A 22204-nucleotide genomic window follows, 5' to 3' on the forward strand; every position below is an offset into this window, starting at 1 on the left:
CAGAGAAGACATGAGATTTTTCACCATTAGAGCCCGGATTATGTGGGTTTTGTTCATTTAAAAACCCATCCCAAATATAGGCATATACAATCCTTAGAATTATGTCATGGAGTAAAGACCAGGAAATAAAGCAATTAATTAATAGTGTAATAGGCACTCAAAATGAATTTTTTAGGCCTAAATCATCTGGTGTGGTTATTTACAAGGAACAGAAAAATTGAACTTCTCGCTTTCCTGTGAGGTAGGAGAGATGGCACTGAGCTTGCCGTGACAGACAGCTTTACTCGACTGTGTAGTTACAGTTCTAAAACAAAACACTTAATCTACGAGTCAGGGAGGAACAGACTATGTTCAGGGCAGCCATGACCACAATTCAGCGACAGAAATGCTCACAAAACTTGATCCCTAGTTATGCTGATGGGCCTCTTTCAAAAGTCAAAGGGCTCAGAATCAAACAGAATTAGAAGATACAGTTTTTGTGATCAATAGATCTGATACTATTTTGAAAGTCCTTTGCTTCTGTAAAGATCTTAACCTTTCATTTTACCTTGGAGTTGAATGCACTGAACATAAACTATTTCAAAGTGAAATCCAATCTCTTTCAAACATTTATGGTGTATATTATGTGATCCCTTCGACCCTTGTAAAGGACATAATTGGACTCAGACTCTCACCTTCTCCCGAAACGGCTGGCTTGGCTGCTGGAGAAGCTACTCTCTTTAGACTAGCGGGACTTTCTGAAGAACCGGAATCCAGGCTGAAAGAGGTTGGAAGAGAAAGGATTTTAATTTTCATCTTCGAAGAAAAATCATACAAATGACATTGATCTCCCTTGATTTACTTATTTTTTTAAAGCCGCTTAACGTTGAAAACTTTGAGCCATCTACAGCTGAGACAGCTGTCCTTGGACTAAGTTAAAACACACAAGGAGCACAAGGCACGATGCTAGGCTCACATTCTTGGGCTTCTGCACCTGCAATGCTGGGTGCACAGTCAGTGTCTACTGGTCTATTTCAAAGCCTGAATGATACATGCTCATCCAGTATTTTTGCTATTTTTTATCTTCTTAAAGCTCGTAATTTGTTTTGAACACCGACATGACTGCAATAATTAAACCACAGCCTTTCAGTTACAGAATCCATGCGATAGGGTTCCTAACACAAAAAGACTTCCTTCCACTGTTTCCCCAAATGCTTTGGGGCTGTGAGTATTCATGTGTACTTGGCACAAGGCTGGGTACTAAGCATAGAGAGAGGCATCGTTGCCAACAAATCCACAAATGTTCAAGGTCTCGGTGTAGAATTCCCTCTTACAGAAATCAGTGAAAAACAAGACATCCAGGCTTCCACAAGGGAAGAAAAAATGACATTTATCTGTCAGAGGCTGCCTTCTGTGGATATGTACTCTAACTTTTGTAGTTAAAAGATCAAAAGACAAAAAAAAAAGATCAAAGAAGACAAAATAATCCCACAGCCCTATCCGTGAATCGTAACTAATGCAAGCAATAACTTAATGCCCAACATTGGTTTCATCTAATAGAAGCAGATAAACACACAAATACCTTGTAGATTTCCTTATGGGCCCTGAAATGAGTTTCACGTAAGACTTGGGGAACCAACCCTTCTGACCTTGAACTTCTCCAAACCACCACATGTCTTGCTGTTCCAGGACGGTGATGACATCGTTTTTGTTAAAATTTAAGTGGTTGTCTTTTTTGGCTCTCCAAGGGTACAGGGCTTGTGCTTGGAGCCCCTCCACCTTTTCACCCTTGTGTGGAAATACATAAAGGACCGCTCATTACTCTGTGATCTGTTAGCAATTCAGGCCCCACGAACACTGGCATGACTACCCCTTTCCAGGAGGAGGTGCACATGGGCACAGCACACACACAGCCACAAAGGATTCTGCTTCGGGGCTGCACGGGGGCTGGACGCTTCACTGTCTCTTAGTGATCGCTTGGTTTCAAAAGGAGACGGCAAAAACCTGCCAGCCTATTCACAGGACCATTGTCCGGCCATCTCGAACTCCCTATTTGAACAAGCCAGGAGGTCGTATTTGTTTTGTGGCACCTGGCCGTGTGCCTTTTATATTTGGTTCGATTTAAACCCCCAAGTGGCCCAGAGCACCCCTCCCCCATTTCCAATCTGATTTGGATGTTTGGTGAACGATTAATACTGGAGCAGAAATCTTATGGAGTCTCAAAGGATAAATAACAGATATCACAGCCTAGGCGGACACGGGGAAATATGCCCTCCGTTGTACGGTGCTTGTTTTAGTTCTTTTTAGAGACACAGGGGTTTGGCTGGCACAGATCCACTGTAATCCATCACAAACATCTACATGCAAAGGCCACGTGGGGTTACAAAGATGAATAAATGCCACCTCCGCCTCCTCAAAATAATTTAGGGTAAAAGACTTTATTAACCATAAAGCAGTACACTAAAAGGTCAGTACGATATTATCAGCCAAGACTTCACAATTAACGGGAAAGAAGGAGAGATACACACAGGGACATGTACCGCCAGTCAGAACAAAATCGACTACAAAGAGGCTCCAGCTATTCGCTGTGGGAACGGAGAGAAAAGAGGAATGAATTGTGCCCGAGGGCGACAGGGAACATTTCATGGAGGAGGCGGCGCTGGAGTCGGGCCCTGAAGGACGACAAGGATTTTGCGGGCCAGGGCTTCGGAGGAAGCGCACTCTGGGCCGAGGGTACGGCACGGGCAGAGGCCTCGGGGTGGTCCACTGCCAAGGGTCCAGGAAGTGGAGCACAGTCCCGGGACGCGTGCGGCCTAGTTTCATGGAGGGGTGTAGGAGGAGCAGAGGCTGGAAAGGCAGGGTGAGGCATTTATTATCTTTTTAAAAACTGTAACGTAAAACCATTACAATATCATAATACCAAGAAAAAAAAAAAGACATCAACATGCAATCATCGATGAAAATGGACAGAAACAAGAACAATGCCCAAAGACGGCTCATTTGGAGCCAACCTGTACCTGCTTCTAGAGGACACTTTCCTCTCGACTCTGCGTTGTGATTACGTCTGATAAACTGAGTATCTATGCCAGGTCGAACAGCCCCAGCATCCATATTCACGACTTCTATGTCCTGGTCTTCCTGGAGCCTCACCTTTTGAAAGTGATGACACCCCTACCTCCTTCCATCTCAGCTGTGCACCCCTTCAAAGCCCATACACTCTCTACCTCCCCTTCTCTTCTCTGGGGCTCTGGCAACCCGCCCCCCACACCCCGGCAGCTCGAGGCTCTTTTGTGCTGCTGAATCTTCCCAGCCTCCTCCATTCATTTCTTAGCCAAGAACAGACCCCAGGGGCAGCCATTTCGGCTGCNCGACTTCCCTGTCTCTGCCTTGTCAACCATTCCACAGGGAAACGTCCTGATTACCAGCCTGGAGCTGGACAGAAAGAGCATGGGCTCAGCGCTGGGACCCCAAGCATGTCACTTACCAATTTCGTGACTTGGGACAACTGTTTAATCTCCCTAAGCCTCAGTTTCCACATTATAAAACAGAGACGCTTTCACTTATTAAGAGAGTTTAATAAATCTGTCCTTAGTGTTGCCGTGACAGTAATGACTGCGACAGTAGCAGAGCTTCTGCTGCTATTGCTATTTCTAGTCCCAAACTGTGAAGTACGTATTGCTGCACAAAGTGGAGACAATGTGCAGAGACGGCCAGTTACAGACTCCGGTTCCATCCAGCCAGGCAGGCCTTCTCTTTGTTCAATCCGATTTCGTGCACTCCGCAGGCCCTCAGGGCCCCTCCCGAGAACCCTGCCACCCGATCTCCTTTCTCTCTGGCCTCTCCTGCCCGTTCCTCTCCCAGAAGAAGGATCCCGTCTTCTTTCTTGTTTCCGTCCCACCCCGTTCCGTTCCCGGTGCTTGACTCTAGCGCTTGCTTCCCTCTCTCCTCGGTGCCCCCTCCGCTGCCACAGATCTTTCCACTTGGCCCCCCTCTGCCTCCCCAGCTCTCTGCCACTGGTTTACCTGACTCCTTCCCGGGCCACGGGTACGTTCCTCTCGCCACGCGGAACGTTCCCCGCCCCGATCGCCACCCCCTTTCTGCAAACAGCTGAGCCAGGACAGAAGCAAAGGGAAGGGGCAGGTCAGGCCGGGGGCTCGTGCTCCTCTCCCGGATAGGAGAGCACACAAGCTCCGCGTATTTTCCATTTTCTTGCTCGGTTTTCTCTTTTTTGAAGATCTCACGTGTTTCTCGGAGCTGACCTATGTTCCAACTGCCTGTCAGATGGGACCACCTAGTGCCCCACTTTCATCTTCAACTTAACACGCCTAAAAGCCAACTAAAAATCTCTCCCTGTGCCCTCCCTGCTTGTCTTTGAGGCCAAATCCTTTGCTCAATCCCAGACTGTGTTCCTTTCCTTTGGCTCCAAGGGGTGCGCATCTCTGTCCTTGGCTGCTGGTGCCACTCGACGCCCTCAGCTCCGAGCCTCCCCACGAATGCTGTTCTCATATCAGAAACTGCCTGACCCCCCGAGTGCCTGCCAGACAGGGTTTTGCTCTGCTTGGTTTGCTTATTTATAGACATTTCATCCCTTTGTCTTTACTGTAGTAAGTAAAATACAGCTTTATTGTATTGGGTAGCAATATTCAGAACTACTTTATCCTTTCAGAGATACTTTCTTAGCCAAGCATTTAAGAGCTTCCCACTGACTTATAATAGTCAGTGTGTTTTCTGATAGATACTCAGGGGTCTCCCCAGATTGACTGGCCCGTGCTTTCCCCCGAAACGCCCTCCTCTCCTACTTTAAAGCCTCCCCTTGCAGTATCTCTGGCTGACAGGGCAGCCTGCTGCACCTCCTTCTAAAATCTACCCACTGTAAGATGCCACTCAAATGCCACCTCCTCAGGGAAGCTTCCCTGGTCAGCCTGTACAGGATTTCACCCTCCTCTGAACTCTTCAGGCCCCTCAATGGTCTTGGCAAAACGTGAGCCGGATCCCGCGGTGCCAGCTGCCCCAGGCGCACACAGATAACCGTCGATACGCACGTGCCGGTGCTGCCACTGTCCACGGCATGCGGACACGCACGCGCCCACGACTGCTCTCACCTGGCCCAGCACGGGGGAGGGAGAGGAGCCGGTGGCCGTGGCTGGAGTGAAGGCTGACCTCTGCCGTAGCTGGCCGGCACTTGGGACGGTGAGTGAGGGCTGGGCTGCCCACGCGTCCCAGTTGTCGGTTTCTGGCTTCTCGCTCGTGCTGGTGGGCCACCTAGGAGGAGAAGCAGGCCCCGTGAGAGGCAAGGACTTGCTGAGGCGCCAGCTTTTCACCCGCCGCAGACGCAGACGCACACCCAGGACGTTTGTGGGGCTTCCTAACGTTCAAGTTGGGGCACCTGGGTAGCTGAGTCGGCGAAGCGTCAGACTTGGGCTCAGGTTATGATCTCACAGTTTGTGAGTTCAAGCCCCGCCTCGGGCTCTCTGTTGTCAGGGCACAGCCTGCTTTAGATCCTCTGTCCCTGTCCCACCCCCACCCCTCGCCCTGCACCCACTCCCCTGCCTTCTCGCAGTCTCTCAAAAAAAACCAAACATTTAAAAATTAATACGGGTGCCTAGGTGGCTCAGTCAGTTAAGCATCCAACTTTCACTCAGCTCATGATTTCATGGTTCATGAACACAAGCCTCACTCTGGGCTCCGCACTCTCTTCCTCTCTCTCTCTCTGCACCTTGTGGGATTCTCTGTCTGCCTCTCTCTCTCTGTAACTGGCTCACTCACGCGTGCTCTCGCTCTCTCTCTCAAAAGTAAATAAGTAAATAAATATTCTTTAAAAAAAAGTTTAAGAACACAATGGGGAGGAAAGAGTCTTAGACTTGGCTTTGAATCTGAGCTTCACTAGCGATGAATATCAGGCAAATTACGATAGTTTCTCCGAATCCTCATTTCCTCGCTGATAAAATGGGAGCAATATTCTGCCACTTTGGTTAGTGGTGAGGGTCACATGAAATACGGGACAGGGTCTCTCTGCAACTTGAAAGCACCAGAGAAGCATCCTCACGCAATCAGCACTGTCATTTGTAGTAACAGTGCAATCAGCAAAAAAGAAGTTATACACCACATGTGGACACATGGCGGCTTGGCAGTTGGCACTTAACACCATTTGTTGGTCTGTCTGTCCGTCCGGCTGTAGGTGCCAGGCCATTCGCCGAGCCACCAGGGTGACTGCAAGTAGGAGCCTGGCTGGATCTCAGGGGCGGTTCTGATTTTGTAAATTTTATAATGTTAAATACGTGCATTTGTGTGACTGCAGATCCAAATGTAATTTACTTTTTACATCTTTATAAGACGTAAACACATTTGAAAATCAAAAGAATTCCTTTGTTACACGCCACATCCTGATTCTGGGTTTGGAAAGTACGATGCCCCTAATGATAGCCGGAGAACTGCACACCACACATTTATCAAGGAAGACAGTCGCAATGGCCGGATTGTGGCAAAACAAAATCTCGGAAAACACGTTATTTATCTTCTACGTTAGCCTAAGCTTCAGTTTAAAAGAAGTCCGAACTTTTTAATCATGATCAAGAGAGAAATGGAGAGTTTCAACTTGGAACCATGCTAAAGGAAGGCTACTTCTAAGAAGAGACTAGATAGAGAGGACCTTTCTTAGCACCTTNGAATGGAGAGTTTCAACTTGGAACCATGCTAAATAAAGGAAGGCTACTTCTAAGAAGAGACTAGATAGAGAGGACCTTTCTTAGCACCTTAAGTCTTTTTTTTTTTTTTTTAATGTTTTATTTATTTCTAGGAGAGAGAGAGAGAGACAGTGTGAGCAGGGGAGGGTCAGAGAGAGAGGGAGTCACAGACTGAAACAGGCTCCAGGCTCTGAGCTGGCAGTCAGCACAGAGCCCGATGCGGGGCTCGAACCCACGAACCGCGAGATCATGACCTGAGCGAAAGTCGGACGCTTAACCGACTAAGCCACCCAGGCGCCCCTCACCTTAAGTCTTTTACGTGAAAATCGGAGCAGGAAAAACTTGCTATTCCTTACACCCTTCCTTCCACTTCCCCTGCCCTTGATCACCACGTTCCTTTCTCTCCTCTGCACGAGCCACCGGACCTTTCTCTAGCATGACTTGACTCCTTACCTTCCACTTGTCTTTTCTGAAAGATGACAAGGCTTGAGAAAGAAACTACACTTCTTATTCCTATCGCTCTAACTTGGATGCCTGCAGAAAATATTTTTAGACAACTGTACATGTAGATCACGGTCCCATAACCAGAAGCGCAAACATCAGCTTCCTCTATCATTTCAAACCTCTGTTTTCACAGTTTTTAATGTCATTTCCTGATGACCAAGGGCGTGGCACCCACAGCGGCCAAGAGCACACGTATCTTTGCTCACTGGTACGTGTGTACAGGACTGAGGAAAGCTTTAAAGGAAACAGCTTCCTATCTTATTCGGAACCACATGACCGAATTCAATTTCTGTTTCTGACCAGCAAAAAAGTGCTGTTTACATGCAGGAAATGAGACTACTTGCTGACTGACCTGGATGTCAGATTATTAGGAAATGGTATTTCTCCATTTCTTCCACAAGAAAGAAAGATCCAAATTACTGAGCGCAACGAGACAATAGGCTTTATTTTGTCCCAGGGCTACCACTGCTGAGAAATCAACTAATTAAATTGAGATCAGACAACATGATCCACAAGTGGCTGGCAGAGCGGTCAGAGAGAGGGGTAATGAAAATCAGCCTGCTCCTTTACGCAGACGTACAGCCCAGAACTATAAAAATACTTTAAAAAGATTACTAAGTGAGGAGTTCAAGACTCCTCAGAGGCAGCGTGCCTACACGTACGTGGAGCTGAAGTCGGCCCAGTTGTTGGGGGTCGTGGAGGGCTCTGGAGCGGTCACGGCCGCAGGAGTGGGGGTCTCGCGCATGGCCAGTTTGGGTGCAGGGGTAGAGGTCATGTCAGGCCCGGGTTTGACTGGAGCGGGAACCTCGTGTTCTGGGATTTTCTCTGCATAGTTTGCAGGGAACCATCCTGTCTTTCCTTTTAATTCTCCTCCAAGCCAGCCCGGTTCTCCAGTTTGGCTTTCATCCACCTGTAGGAAAGTCACCAAGTTTAACGTAAGTGGAGCTATATCAACCCCCGGAAAGACACCACGCTCTCCGCCAGGACAAAGCCCCACGCCTCCGACCCTGCCACACGGTGCACAGACGTTCCTTCATCCTATTCTAGTCTCAGTGTCTGGAAAAATGGCCTCTAAATATTAACTCTGAAAAAACAGTATCTGTTGTAATTCAAGCTCTCACTCTGTGCTTTTTAAAAGCTTTGTTGTTTCTTTTTCTAGTGATGGTAGTTAAGATAAAGTGACTAAAGTCCTCAGGCCCATAGTTTAAGTTTTTAGAGTTCCCTTGAATTGGAAAGTGATTTGATAGAATTCATCACTCAGGAAGTGAGGCAATTATTAAAAATAACTTAACTTGGGCTTATTATTTAAAATTGAAAGCAAAGGTCTCTAATGGGGAGCCTGGGTGGCTCAGTCAGTTGAGATCCGACTGTTGATTTTGGCTCAGGTCATGACCCCAGGGTCGTGGGTTTGGACCCCAAGTCAAGGCTCTGTGCTGAGTATGGAGCCTGCTTGGGACTCACTCTCTTTCTCGCCCCCCCCCAATTAAAAACAAAACAAAACAAATTTTAAAAACCTTTAAATATCTCTAATAACTAAGTAGTATTTGTTTAGCACATGGGTAAGAACGATAAAAACAGTCTTAGATAGTTTCCATGGGAAGCAAAGCTGACCTTAAGCCATTTAAAGACTCCGTAGATACATGATGAGAAAATCCAGAAAGTGATTATTCATAGCAAGTGAATTTTATTAATGAGGTCCTATAGTTTTCTTTTATATAAATTTAACTTTAATGCACTAAAAGTGCACATGAGAATACAGAAAGCTGCTGTTTAAAACTCTCACAGAGGCTATTTATTACATCAAGTGCTTTTAATGTTTGCACTTTAATTCTGATTTAAAAGGATCATTCAATTTCACCAGAATGGTTCTACCTATCTTTATGAGTTACCCTCACAATTTTATGAGCCACAGGAGACTGACTTTGGAGGAAAATTACATTCACTATTAGAAAACTATTTTTATTGCCCTATCAAATCAAGGTCTATCAAAGACCATCTCTTATTTTTATCCCTTAGTACACTGCCTGAGGAGATAAAACATTAAACGCTGCATCAGACATTAATGTTGTTCCTTGGAAATCATAGAAATGAGTAGGTAGGATCTTAACAGTAACTTTGGAAAAATGGGCAAAAATACTAGTTTTCTAGTTCGTTCAAAACATACAGTTAAAAAACCATAAAAATAAAAATATATCAAGCTCCAAAATGGAACCAAATATGTACTATCTGTATTCAGTGCAGAGTAAGTGTAATGTTTATTAGCATATAGAATTTTAAAACTGCTTGGGGCAGGGTAGAAAAAGTAGAATCCTGGGCTTACTAGTTAACTCTACATCTGATTTACAAAATATTCAGTAAATAGATGATGCTTGTACTCTGCTCCACCTCAGGGAACCCTTAATGTCAGGGGCAAAAGCAATTTTTAAAACTGCGAATTCTCTGAAAAGGAGTTCCCTGAGATAAAGAGCAATACTACTTCAGAGGTTCTATTTTTTGCTTTATGGTTCCAATTTTCTTGCTAACACTTACATCAGACGTGAACACATTAGCCACTTTTCATTCAACTCCCCCACACAGTTTTCTCCTGACGTTCCTTTTTCTGTGCAGCCCCAACTGTTTGCCTAGATGAAGATTTAAGATGACATTTTCTTCCGCTTGGATTTTATGCTAAACTCAAGTGGCTAGAAATGCCTTTCTATCTTCATTTATATTTATTGGTGATTATGACTCATTTAAATATTGCCACAGGTTTGCACTGGAAACGGCTGTTTCTAGGCCAGATGGTGCCAGGGGCTCCCAAACTCCTCAGCAAATCCAACAGTCAAGCTCCTATCCCCCTCCACTCATTCTAGGACCAAAGGTGAGCCTAACTCACTAACTTGAGCCTGACACAGTCACTTAGCCTCAAGACAGCAAGGTGTGATGGTCATAAGTAGGGCACTGCAATTAGACGGCCCCAATTTAAATACTAGTTCTACGATTCATTAACTGAAACTGGGCAACTTTCATCTCCTACTGCCTCAGTTTGTTCATCTGTGAAATGAGGATAATAATAGTACCTGTCTTACTAGGGTGGCCATGAGGATTGTTAAATATTTAAAACCCTGGCTGTCATATGAGAAGCGTTTAATGATAGATTCTTTCCTGGTGTCCAGCTCTGACTCTGTACTGAAGTTGTCTCATTTGGGCTTTTGTCCTGTTCTAAAAGCCTGGTCCTGACCCTCACTTTAGGTAACAGTCTCTGGTCCTCTGCTCTAGGAACCTGCCTGGGGCCTGCAGGGTTTGCCTTCTTGCCAGCTGTAATCCTTTAGAGCTGGAGGTCAATCCTTGACCATGGCCTGTCTGGAACTTCTACTGGTCTGTCCAGGTAGGACCTCCTTAAATGTCAGCCGCTCTACTTGATTATGTCCTAAGATTTACTGTCATTCCTTAGAGACACAGGGTCTTATCTGGTTAACAAGATTTTTGGGACCGACATCTGGAACTGGATCTGAAGCCCCAAGGAAATGTCCTGCCCTGTGGGCAGGTCTAGCTTGCACCCTACTTAGCTGATCACACCCAACCCTGTTCTCCTGGATCTCCTGATAAGAACAGAAAGCAAGCTTTGCCTCTGAAAGGAATTCCATATACTTAGGAAGGGGAGAAGGTGTCACATCAGCCTCTTATCTGGGCAAATAAGAGTTTCTCCATCATTCAGGGTAATAGTGAAATCAGTTGTTCCTTTTTTTTTTTTTAACATTTATTTATTTTTGAGAGACAAAAACAAAGCATGAGTAGGGGAGGAGCAGAGGGAGAGGGAGACACAGAATTCAAAGCAAGGTCCAGGCTCTGAGCTGTCAGCACACAGCCTGATGTGGGGCTTAAACCCACGGACCACGAGATCATAACCTGTGCCAAAGTTGGACGCTTAACCAACTGAGCCACCCAGGCGCCCCTCAGTTATTCCCTTTTAACCAAGGAAATTTCCTGGTCAACTTTGACCAAACAATAGTCTCAATTAGCTTGATCTGTTCTGATAGGAATCCATTAATTTTAATGAATGACTTAATTTTAAGATTCGAAGGGTGTAATAAAAATTCACTCCTAATATTAAATTAGCCACTTAGAAAAAGCACAAAGTTTTCATATGAAAGGGAGAAATATTTCTTCCTGGATTTGGGAAACTTTACCCAAAATGCCAATCCAATTGGGAAAAGCAGCACATAAGATTAGAATAGAATGAGAACAGTTAGGCATACAAACTTTGTGACATGGCTGGATATAACGTGGACTTTAACATAAAGTAAATTCATCGACTGGTGGCCAAAAGTTAGGGGGGATCTGAAATCTTAACAGTGTTGGTCTCCATAGAATTTCAGTTAACCAGCCCCAGTGCAACACCTCAAAGCATTTGCGGTCAATATAAAAGAACCTCATCAACGTAGGAAACACAAACAAACCCCAGATAGTTCATACACATCTGGAATGTTACAGATCTAGTGCACAAAACGTTAACACACACTGTGTGCTGTAGGGCTTGGAAGCAACAGGCAAATGCTCACAGCAGCTCTTAGGATCAAGTACGTTTGGCTGGAGCCCGATAATATTACATCTCTTTTCTCAAGGTTTATGTGCTTCGTGGCTGCTAAATTCATTTGATAGCACAAATATTTCTAAAACCTCTTACCTTGTCGCAGAGAAAGGAACCAGAAATTCCCTCTCCCCTCACAATCACGACATAGAATAAGGACAGCAAAGAGATTCAAACTGTGTACCGACTCAGACCAGCTGCTGTGGCTGTCTGCTAAGGACTATGGGGAGCAGCATGTGTTTCAAGAATTTGCCAGCTTGTAAATATAATGTTTCCCCCAAACTTCTGGATTAGAATATTGAAAGTGTTTTCTTAAACTCTAATCCAGGAAATCCTTCCTTTGTTCTAACTATTCAATGCTCCCCTTGTAGCACAAAAGCAGCTGTAGGCAACATGCAAATGAGTAAGTCTAACTGTGTTCCAATAAAACTTTATTACAAAACAGGCAGTGGGCCGCATTTGGCCCCACTGTTGGAATCAAGTACATGCTGGTTCCTCAAAGCAGTGATGATACTATGACCAACTGTTACTAAACAAGCCAACCTCAGATATTAAGGCTATGGAAATCAAAGGAAGGCAGAAAAGAAATGGTATTGACTACATTAAAAAAAAAAAACCTCCATCAAGAGAAAAAAAAGGAAATACGATGAATGTAATAATGTTATGAGAATAACACCAAATTAGAAATGATTTTCAGAGTGAACTGAACTGACTGATAGCTGACAATCTCTACAGAGAGAGAGAGAGAGAGAGTGTGTGTGTGTGTGTGTGTGTGTGTGTGTATGTTTTAAGGATATGTCTAAGAGACAGGTATTTTCCAGAAATGATTTAGGATTAGTTGTGACAGGAAAAAGGCATTAGGTTAGATGGGTGGTTCCCGTTAGTGACTGCCTAACAGAACCAACCACCTGGAGAAGATTCTGAGTGCTGTATTTGGAGACAAGTGCCCAGAGTCTCTGGGGGTGAGCCCTGGAATGGTTATATTTTTTTTAAGTTCCTGAGCAGTTCTGATGTAGTTAGCCCTGCACCACCTGAACCTGCTGAGTTAGATCAGCCTGTGCTCTTTAAACAAACTTCAACAAAATGGCAGCGAGCAAAGAAAGGTCTTCTAATCTCTAATGCTATTCCAATACATTATGGAAGTCAAATTTGAGTTCTTCGTCCTCCAAATATTGGGACCTTCGAATAAGAGACAGGCTGTATCAATGTCCACAGCATCTAAGCTCTAGCTATCAAGGTCAAACTCCATCAAGAAGCTTTCATTAAGAAGTTCTTCCCTGAGTGTATCAGTCCATTCTGACTCCTGTCCTCTTAAACTCCCAACAGAGTTAGTGAGCATTCACAGATATCTTCTCATATTTCTTTATATTATGAATAATATTAGAACAGGACTATATACAAGATACCACTTTAATTTTTGTTAACCATAAAAAAATTTTTTTGGGGAGAAAACTGGACAGTCAAGTTTTTTCAAAAAACAAAATACTTTTTAAAGCTCCCTCCAAGACTGCCTACACTAAAAAAAGGAAATGCTAGGTTTCTAAAATCTAACCAGGATAGTCAGCTATTTTTCAAGGAAGTTTGAGAAATCTGAGAATCTTATGATTATTGTGCCCACAAAAATAAGAGAATTCCTGATTATTCAGCCAAGAGATTGATAGTAATGTTCTACTACATATTTTCACGGCCATGTTTCTTGACCTGAAACTTTAGGGAATAAAAAATTTGTTACTATTTCATGTCAATTTCTCTATTTTTTTGCACTGATTGTTAACGTCATGAAGATAATATAGTTGAATGTCTCTTGGGGTGTCATGTTACACTGCGTATTATAAAATGAGGAGCTGGGGCGCCTGGGTGGCTTAGTCGGTTGAGCGTCTGACTTTCGCTTAGGTCATGATCTCGTGGTTCGTGGGTTCGAGCCCCACGTCGGGCTATGTGCTGACTGCCAGCTCAGAGCCTGGAGCCTGTTTCAGTCTGTGACTCCCTCTCTCTCTGACCCTCCCCTGCTCACGCTGTCTCCTCTCTCCTCTAGAAATAAATAAAAAAACATTTAAAAAAAATAAATAAAATGAGGAGCTGCTTCCCCTTCAGCAGGCCAGCAAATTATGCCTTGCAGTACATTCCACATTTCACTACATATTTGGGATGTCTGAGATAGATAAAGCAAACACCATTCCAGTCCTGGGTAGACATTCTCTGTTCTACTTGTCAAAGCTGGATTTAATCCCATTAAAAATGTTTCATTTAAAAACTGCAAGTGTTGAAACATTTATAAATGTGAAAATAATACAAAAGTACAAGAAAATGAAACACAAAAGCCCCTCTTTACTGCCCAGCAGTAACCAATGTTAACAGTTTCATGTCTATATTCCAGGACTTGAACTACATACATAAAAAACATTCACATGTACACACACAATATTTTATTTAACCAAAATGCAATTACATTCTACATATAGTTTCTGCCTGGTTTTTTGTTAGTTTTTTTTTTTTTGTTTTACTGGCGAGCTTATCTGTATATGTAGATCTATGTGACTTTTTTTACAAACACCTTGATCATACTGTTCAGCTATATCATAATTTATTCAAACTATTTCCTTACTATACTGGGCTGTTCCTTTTTTGCTTTTACCAGCAATGTTGCAGTGAACATCCAAGTACACATATATTTGTGCAAATGCCAAAACACAGTCTAGCAGAGGAAGAATAACAGAATTTCTGGGTCAAGGGGAATAAGAATTTTAAATCTAAATAGGTATTGTCAAATTGCTTTTCAAATAGCTTAGCCAATTCATACAATCATGCTGGTAGTGTATATTACATCTACTTTCCTATACTCTTGACAGCGGGATGTTGCCAAACTTTTAAACTTGCTCAGTTGAGAACTGAAAAATGCTGTTTTTTTAACTTGCACTTCCTGATCACCAAAGAGATAAAGCTTCCTTTTATATATTTTTCAAATCATTTACTTTTCTTCCTGTATGAATACCTCCTCATATCCTTGGACAACTTTTATAATTTGTGGGTTTCTTTCATATTAACTTTTTGGAGTCTTTATTATGGATGTATCTTGCAACGTACAAGTATAAATTATTTTACATTGTCAAATCTGTTCATTTTTATCATTTATGGCTTCTGGTTTTAGCTCAGAAAGGTATTTCTTTGCTAAGAAATTATTTCAATATTCTCCTTAAAAATTTTCTTTAAAGAATTTTATCTTCTAAGTTTAAACTACCTGGAACTTCTTTTTGTCTATAGCCTGAGACAGAGACTTAACTTTATAATTGCCAAATACACAGCCTTCAAATTAGTCCTTAAATGGAATCTAGCAATGAGAAATCTGGTACACAAACCTTTATACCTTTTTTCTTTGTTGTTTTCTTTTTTAAGCACAACCTACCATACAAACTCAAAACATGTTTTTACTGCCACGATAACACCCAAAGATATGTGTACTTACACAGAATCAAAGTGATTTACAAGAAAAAAACAATAAGATGCAGACTTCCTGACAGTTAAATAGACTTACCCACTCCCCTTTAACCTCCACCAGGAAAGCAAAGGTTTGAAAGCAAGGCAAAATATGTTTAATGAAATGTTTTATTTTTACAGTATATTACTGTAGTCAAATTACTCTATTCATCTAGTCAAGTGGGTGGTTAACTACTGATTTGAGGAAAAGTATCACTGTAACAAGACATGTTTCCAAAGAATAGCAGTATTTTCTCATTAAAGTATAGATCATTTGTAACACTTCTTCATTGTAACATTTTGTAACACTTCCTTATCTCAAGAAGAGAACACTACTTTTTTGTCCCTTGTGTTACAACAAAATCCAGTTTGAAAACATCAGGCTCTTCCCCTTCCCCCCCCCCAGTGTTTAGAAAAATAACAAAAAACCACGACTTTGTTATGAGGCCCTCTCTGATGTCACATTGTACTCTCACACGTTTTAGATTCCTGGTGTGATGTTTTATATCTTTTAACAATTCAAATGCTTTAAAAGCCACAATATTTCAAAGACAAGGCAGCATGAATGAAGCTGCTTCAGGCCCCTCACAAACAGCCCAGGAAAGAGTCAGTGGTGAAGAGGCTGCCTTGAATCACTGTTCATGTGTATGAGCGTGGTGCCTCCGCCAAAGAGAAAGAACAGCTCTTTCTATAAAGAGTGAGGAAGGCTGGCACCCAGGCAATCAAACGCTGTTTGCTGAATGGAGGCTGGACTGTATTTGAAGAGGGTTTGTGACTGTTATGGAGATTTTGATTCCTGAAGAATCTGGGTATAATGGTCTTATATCTATTCTCTTTATTTCTAGCCCATGACAATTAGAGAACAAAAAACTATCAGAAAAAAAAGAAGAAAGGACTGCTATCTCTAAATACGAAACACACTATTTTTCTATATATTTTGCCACCCGAAAGATACTTTCTCCACCCAGAGATGAACACGTAAGAGAGCAATGACTGCTACAGCACCCTTTTAGTTCAAAGACGTGTAGTAACCAATATGAGAAGCATAGTTAGCTCAATTCTTGACTTCCATAGTTCTTTTAAAATCAGAACCATTCCCATCTTTAAACAAACAAAAAAATGCTAAATAGTAATCCAAAGTGTGACCATTTCTAAGACTCCTATTCTTAAATTATTATACTAGATGGAGAAACTACTGTTCTCTTTACAAAGTAATTAAGGTCAACCGCATTGCTTATATCTTCTTAAACTGGTGACTATAGTTTTGAGTTATACTCATTATATTTAACTATTATTATAATTAAAGACAATAAACTCTGACAAAGCAGAATTCTGAACTCTTTTATCTGCTCATTTGCAGAATTAGAAGGCAGATTAACCGTATGTAATTCATGACTCTTCACACAATTCAATGATCACACAAAGGGGAAAAAAAGATGCACTGACCGGAAAATGCGGAAGTTTTCATTGGCAACCATGAAAATGATGATAAAGCATCTTGCACTGAAAACTATGTCTTAAAGACTATTCATAGTATAGAAGTGGTAATCTAAACTCTGAAACTACCAGACCTTTCTAGATTTAAAAACACACCAAAGCTGTGATAACCACCCATTTTCTCTAACACCTCTATTTTAAAGTGATGTTAGGATACATTTCTAAATATCAGCTTTCTTTCTGATAGGAAGGGAAGACTGAGCCCATACTTGAAAAGCCCAGATGCTGGATTACTGGATGTCACACTCGGTGACACCTTCACGCTGTCAAATAAAGTGCAGGAGGGGACAGGTGCTAATCATCGACAGAAATCACACTTTGACGGGAGTCTTTCTTACCATGACTATATCTCCAGGCTGGATCGTGATCTCATCATGACTTCTGGATTCAAAGGGGTAGAGCGCTCGGTAATACACCACCTTTACGTTCTCCTGTGCAGAAATTGTAAGTGGGCCTTTTTCTATTTCCAAAACAGTGGGGAGAAGGGAACAAAAATAAAACATTACATGGAACACAGATGCAGGACAAGCCAAATGAATGACCTCTGCTCTACTGCCGCCCTCAACATCTGAATGATTTCCATCTATTCAAGGGATTTCTGAAGCACATACTTAGTGCCTCAGGAGAGCCAAATATGATGTCAGCAATCAAACCCATCAGAGAGTCCACTGGCTGACTCCCTGAACAAAGGCCATCCCAACGCCAAATGCAGTGAGGCTGTCTTAGGTCCCTGTGGAAGTGCCTCTGGGCTCGGGCTCCGTCAGTGCACATCTGTAAAGCATCAAGCCCCCTCTCCCCTGCCAGGGTGCCGAGTACAATGCAACGGCCAGAATGTGACCCCTGAACTGAATCAGCCAGGAAGAAAACTCCTTTGGCAGAAAGTAAAGAAGCACAACTCTCCATAGGAAAAGACACGGAAATGTTGGTATTTTAGGTCCCTAAAGCAATATAAAATGTAAGTGCTGATTTCACCAAGAACGATTATTATTGATAATCCCTGGTGACATAAGTCTTCCTCTACATTCCCAGGGACCAGGACGTGTACCACACGACAGAATTTGTATGAAAATAATTTAGATTTCAAGGAAAAATTTTTAAAAATGCATGCAAGCAGATGATATTTTGACTCCTGGCTAACTTAAATACCTAATCACGGCCCTCAGAACTTTATACCCTAGAGCTGCAGGTATTTAGACACACAGCTATTTTCTCTGAAAAGCAGTGAGGGGAAGGTTTTATCTTTATGCAGCCTTCAGCTGGATGGTGTGTAGAGTATCTCACAGACCAAAGGAAAAGGAAATCCTCATTTTAGGGGCACCTGGGAGGCTCAGTCGGTTAAGTGTCCAGCTCCTGATTTTGGCTCAGCTAATGATCTCACAGTTCATGGGTTCGAACCCCACACTGGGCCTTGTTCTGGCAGTGTGGAGCCTGCCTGGGATCCATTCTCTCACTCCCTCTGCACCCCACTCCCCCTCACCCCCGCTTACGTGCTCTGTTTCTCAAAATAAATAAACTTAAAAAAATTATATATAAAAAAGAAATCCTCGTTAAAAAAATTTTTTTAACGTTTATTTATTTTTGAGAGAGACAGAAGAGAATGAGTGGAGGAAGGGCAGAGAGAGACAGAGACACAGAATCTGAAACAGGCTCTAGGCTCTTACCTGTGAGCACAGAGCCCAATGAGGGGCTCAAATTCAGGAGCCGCAAGATCCTGACCTGAGCTGAAGTCAGACGCTCAACCGGCTGAGCCAGCCAGGCACCCCAATCCTCATTTTATACTAGGAGGCAAGATAAGGAACTTACACTAATTGCCTAAGATTGAGTACTGGTGAAATTATTTTCCTATCAACAAAAGCATTATTGCTTTCTCCCAAACTGTAGGCAGGGAGGGTGTAAGACCCAATTCTGAACCAACTCCCATTCTTGCCCACTGGAAACAGAAAGCAAACCCGATGGAAGAGTGTGCTTTCTTTTCTTTCTGTATACCAATAAAATGCACACTGATAATCAGAATCACTATAATTTACCATATAAAGGAAAAGGCAATCACTTTCTCCAGCTGAGTATTATTCTGCAAAGCTGTACAATATTATAGAGCCACACAAGAATCTGAAAAATACATTCTAGGTTGCATCTGATGTAAGAGTTCATGTTTTCTAGAAAATTCAAAATCTTTCATTTATCACGATTTTAAGAGGCAACTTATGATCAAAGGGCAAAAAAAAAGTCACAGTTTGTAAAAGACACGATTTTATGCAGTACGGACTGAAGACAGATCAGTGTAGGCAAGGGGGAAAAAGGGTCATTTTCTGGGGCTGCAAGAGCTCAGAAATTCCCAGAGAAAACAGCAAACTGGAGGAGCCACAGGTTCTTTCCAAATTTGGAATACAGGTTTATGGATGGGGCTCGGTAAGGAAACTCATGCCACTTCTGTCTGCAAAAGACTCTAGATGCCAGTGTAATAGGGCCCAAAGGCTGGCATGGTGGTGGAAGATTAAACAGCCATCTTGTGATCCTAGAGAATGGACACCTGCACGGTCCCAAAAAAGGACACTGGGATTCTCATCTCTATGGAAGGAGCCAAGACCGGGCCTGATTAGATATGAAAATTTCTCAGGAAGATCTGGGAGAAAACACTCGTTTGCCAGAATGACTTTTGGCCCCTAATACCTGTGGTGGGCCAGGGGGCCTGGACGGCTGGCTTGGATGGTTCTTGATGCTGATGGAAAAGCCGACTCATCTTGTCTTGTGCATCTGGTTTCCCTTTCTCCTCACCGTCCTTCTTTTTGACACTCTCCTCCCTTCTGAGTTTCTCTTCATCGTGGGTCTTCCTCGGCCGCTGCTGCTCATCGTCCTGCTGCGCGTGCTCACTCCACAGCTTGTCCCTCTCCTGAGCTCGTCTGTCAACAAAATGCTTGATTACAGCCAGGAAGCAATTCCAGTCTAACACTGCCTCGGTCTCTTTTCACAAAAAAAGCTCCATCTAGTCAATGGGATGCTAAACACGGAGGGAATACTGCTCTTTGGAGAGGGCAGTCTGAGTCAATGAAACAAAGGCTCTTGGGGCTCCAATTCTGAGTGAGATGAAATCGCATGACTCAGAAAAACACAGAAAGATTTCTGAAGTATTTTATAAAGAAGTTAGAAGAAACACAAAGATACTTCTCGATGATAAGACTGGTATTTCACCACAAAAACCCATAACACGCACAGGAACAAATACCCATGACGAGAGAGCACACCCACATGACTGAACACACATGTAGCACCCCCCAAAAACTGAAGGTGAGAGCAACAGATTAGTTTGAACCCTCGAGGCAGCGGCCACCCATTACTAAATGATAGCCTCTATGCATTTTCTGGAGTTTGACAGCTTTCTGTCTCTCAAAATAGCTGACGCGAAAAGTATAATTAAATCTAGGCCCTGAAATGTAAGACGGCCTCATTTTGAAACCCAAGGAGACGACTAGGGGTGATTTTTCTCTCGTCGCATGAGAGTCTATGAAATCACAGAAAACACTGAATGAAACTCAGGTGCAAAACGAAACGATATGATGACAGTAGTAACTATTACTCCTCCTACATTAACTCTATTACCCTTCGCACCAGGAGGGCAGGTCTTATTACTGTCCCCATTTCACACAGCAGGAGGATGCGGGAGAGGGACTAAGTGCCTTGTCTGAAGTCACACAGCCACAGCTGCCTGGGGTTCGGTCCCAAGCAGTCGGTTCCAGGCCCCGCACCCTGTACCCCTGTCCTGTGACATGGCCAATGCACAAAGGTCATTTCCTGGAATTGGGACACTGCCAAAAGAACATAGTATAAACAGATAAAATCTGTATTTTCCATTTAAAAAATATTATATTTCTATGCTGCATGAATGTGAAAATTTGGTGCAGTAAAATTCTTAGCTTAAATCCCTAACATTTTACTTAAAATTTTCAAATCATCTTTTAAGAAAGCGCGTGCACACACACACACACACAGTTTTGAAGGGATCTCCTATGTATGTTGTCATTTATAACAACAACAACAAGAAAAAACACAATAAAAATGTGCTTAATATTTTCTACTAATAAAAGGCATCATTTATAGTGTATAATTATGTAACTTCTGAACTTAATTTTTGGGTACTATTTATATGATTGTAAGCAGAAAATCTACCCTTTTTGTATTACGATATTTTGTGCTGATTTCTACTCTGCAGAAATATGAAAGTTTACCGCAGTTTAATGTGAATAATCAAAGTGTCTTATCGACTTTGAAGATAAGAAAAGGATGGAGTTAATCAGCACATCCAAGAAATGAATCCTTGAATCACACCCCAAGAAAATCGTAAAACAATCCTCTAAACTGGTTACACACCCTACCCACCGATCCACTGCTAAACTGTGTGGGTCCACTAATGTGGGGGTATTTGACAGTACAGTGCCGTAAATGTATTTTCTTTTTCTTACCGTTTTAACATTTTATTTCTCTAGCTTACCTTCTTGTAAGAACACAGTATGTAATATATACAACATAACAAAATACGTGTTAGATGTAGGCGTCCTTCCAGTCAATGGTAGGTTATTAGTAGTTAGATTTTGGGGGGAGTCAAAAGTTATACTCAGGTTTCCCAACTGAACAGGGGGTCTGTGCCCCTAACCTCCTTGTTGTTCAAGGGTTAACTGTACTATCTACGCCCACAACAAAGTGTGTACCATTCTGGGTAGCTAAACGGAGAGAGAGCTCAGCTCAGTAGAGTCAATAACTTGCCTAAAGTATGTTTCTTCATCTTTTTATTCTAATATCAGTAACTGATTTTTTACCATGTATACTGTATCACTGAAATATTTGGTCATTTTTGTTTCTTGGAGTCAAAAATTAATTGAAATTTAAGACGCAAACATCCGGTCACAAAATCAGACGTCCTGCGAGCGAACAAATACGTTTCTACAACTTCCTATAGAAAGTTACAAGTAATAAGAACAAACCACAAACACAAATATTCAAACAAAAACAAACAAAAAAAAGTGTCTGTATCCTAAGCAGCAGCAGCAGCAGCAGCAGCAGCAGCAAAGTTTCTCCTTTTGTATTCAAGTTTAATTTGCAGTTGAAGAAAAGACGAAAGAAGCCGGAGTAGCACTCTGTCAGTCCTATTGCAGCGAGGGCTCAGGGGCTTTGATTTCAAACCCAGCGCTCAGGACAGCCACTGTTATTAAAGGGCTGTGAACTGGAAACGTATTTTGGTCATTGGCATGCAAATGAGCATACCAAGTGTCCTAATTTCCTTGTATAATTCCATTTATCTACACAGGAGTAGCTTGGGAGAGCTCTGGAAACTCACCAAAAACTTCAGGGGGTACTTACATATGCAAAGATTTATATATACGCGTATTTGTGCTTGCATGCGTGAGTGCGCGCGCGTGAGCGCACACACACAGACTGAAGGCTCTTTCCGGTCAGTAAATACTTGCAGAAGCCCCACGAAGATGAATGAATACTCAATGATCCT

General features: G+C 42.6%; 1 protein-coding gene across 3 annotated transcripts in view; it reads right to left on the reverse strand.

The window, feature by feature from the left end:
- ITSN1 (intersectin 1) overlaps positions 1 to 22204 on the reverse strand; it is a 206838-nt gene that overhangs the window by 60415 nt on the left and 124219 nt on the right. For all 3 annotated transcript variants that reach the window (XM_077765491.1, XM_077765490.1, XM_077765489.1), the window contains exons 18-23: positions 19378 to 19607; positions 17046 to 17167; positions 7829 to 8076; positions 5082 to 5241; positions 1562 to 1767; positions 675 to 757 (exon numbers count right to left, since the gene is read on the reverse strand). In XM_077765491.1, coding sequence (XP_077621617.1) covers positions 675 to 757; positions 1562 to 1767; positions 5082 to 5241; positions 7829 to 8076; positions 17046 to 17167; positions 19378 to 19607 — 1049 coding nt within the window. The remainder of the gene's footprint in view (positions 1 to 674; positions 758 to 1561; positions 1768 to 5081; positions 5242 to 7828; positions 8077 to 17045; positions 17168 to 19377; positions 19608 to 22204) is intronic.

This window comes from Crocuta crocuta, unplaced genomic scaffold (genome assembly GCF_008692635.1).
Source record: "Crocuta crocuta isolate KB4526 unplaced genomic scaffold, BGI_CrCroc_1.0 scaffold84, whole genome shotgun sequence".
In the NCBI taxonomy this organism is placed as follows: Eukaryota; Metazoa; Chordata; class Mammalia; order Carnivora; family Hyaenidae; genus Crocuta; species Crocuta crocuta.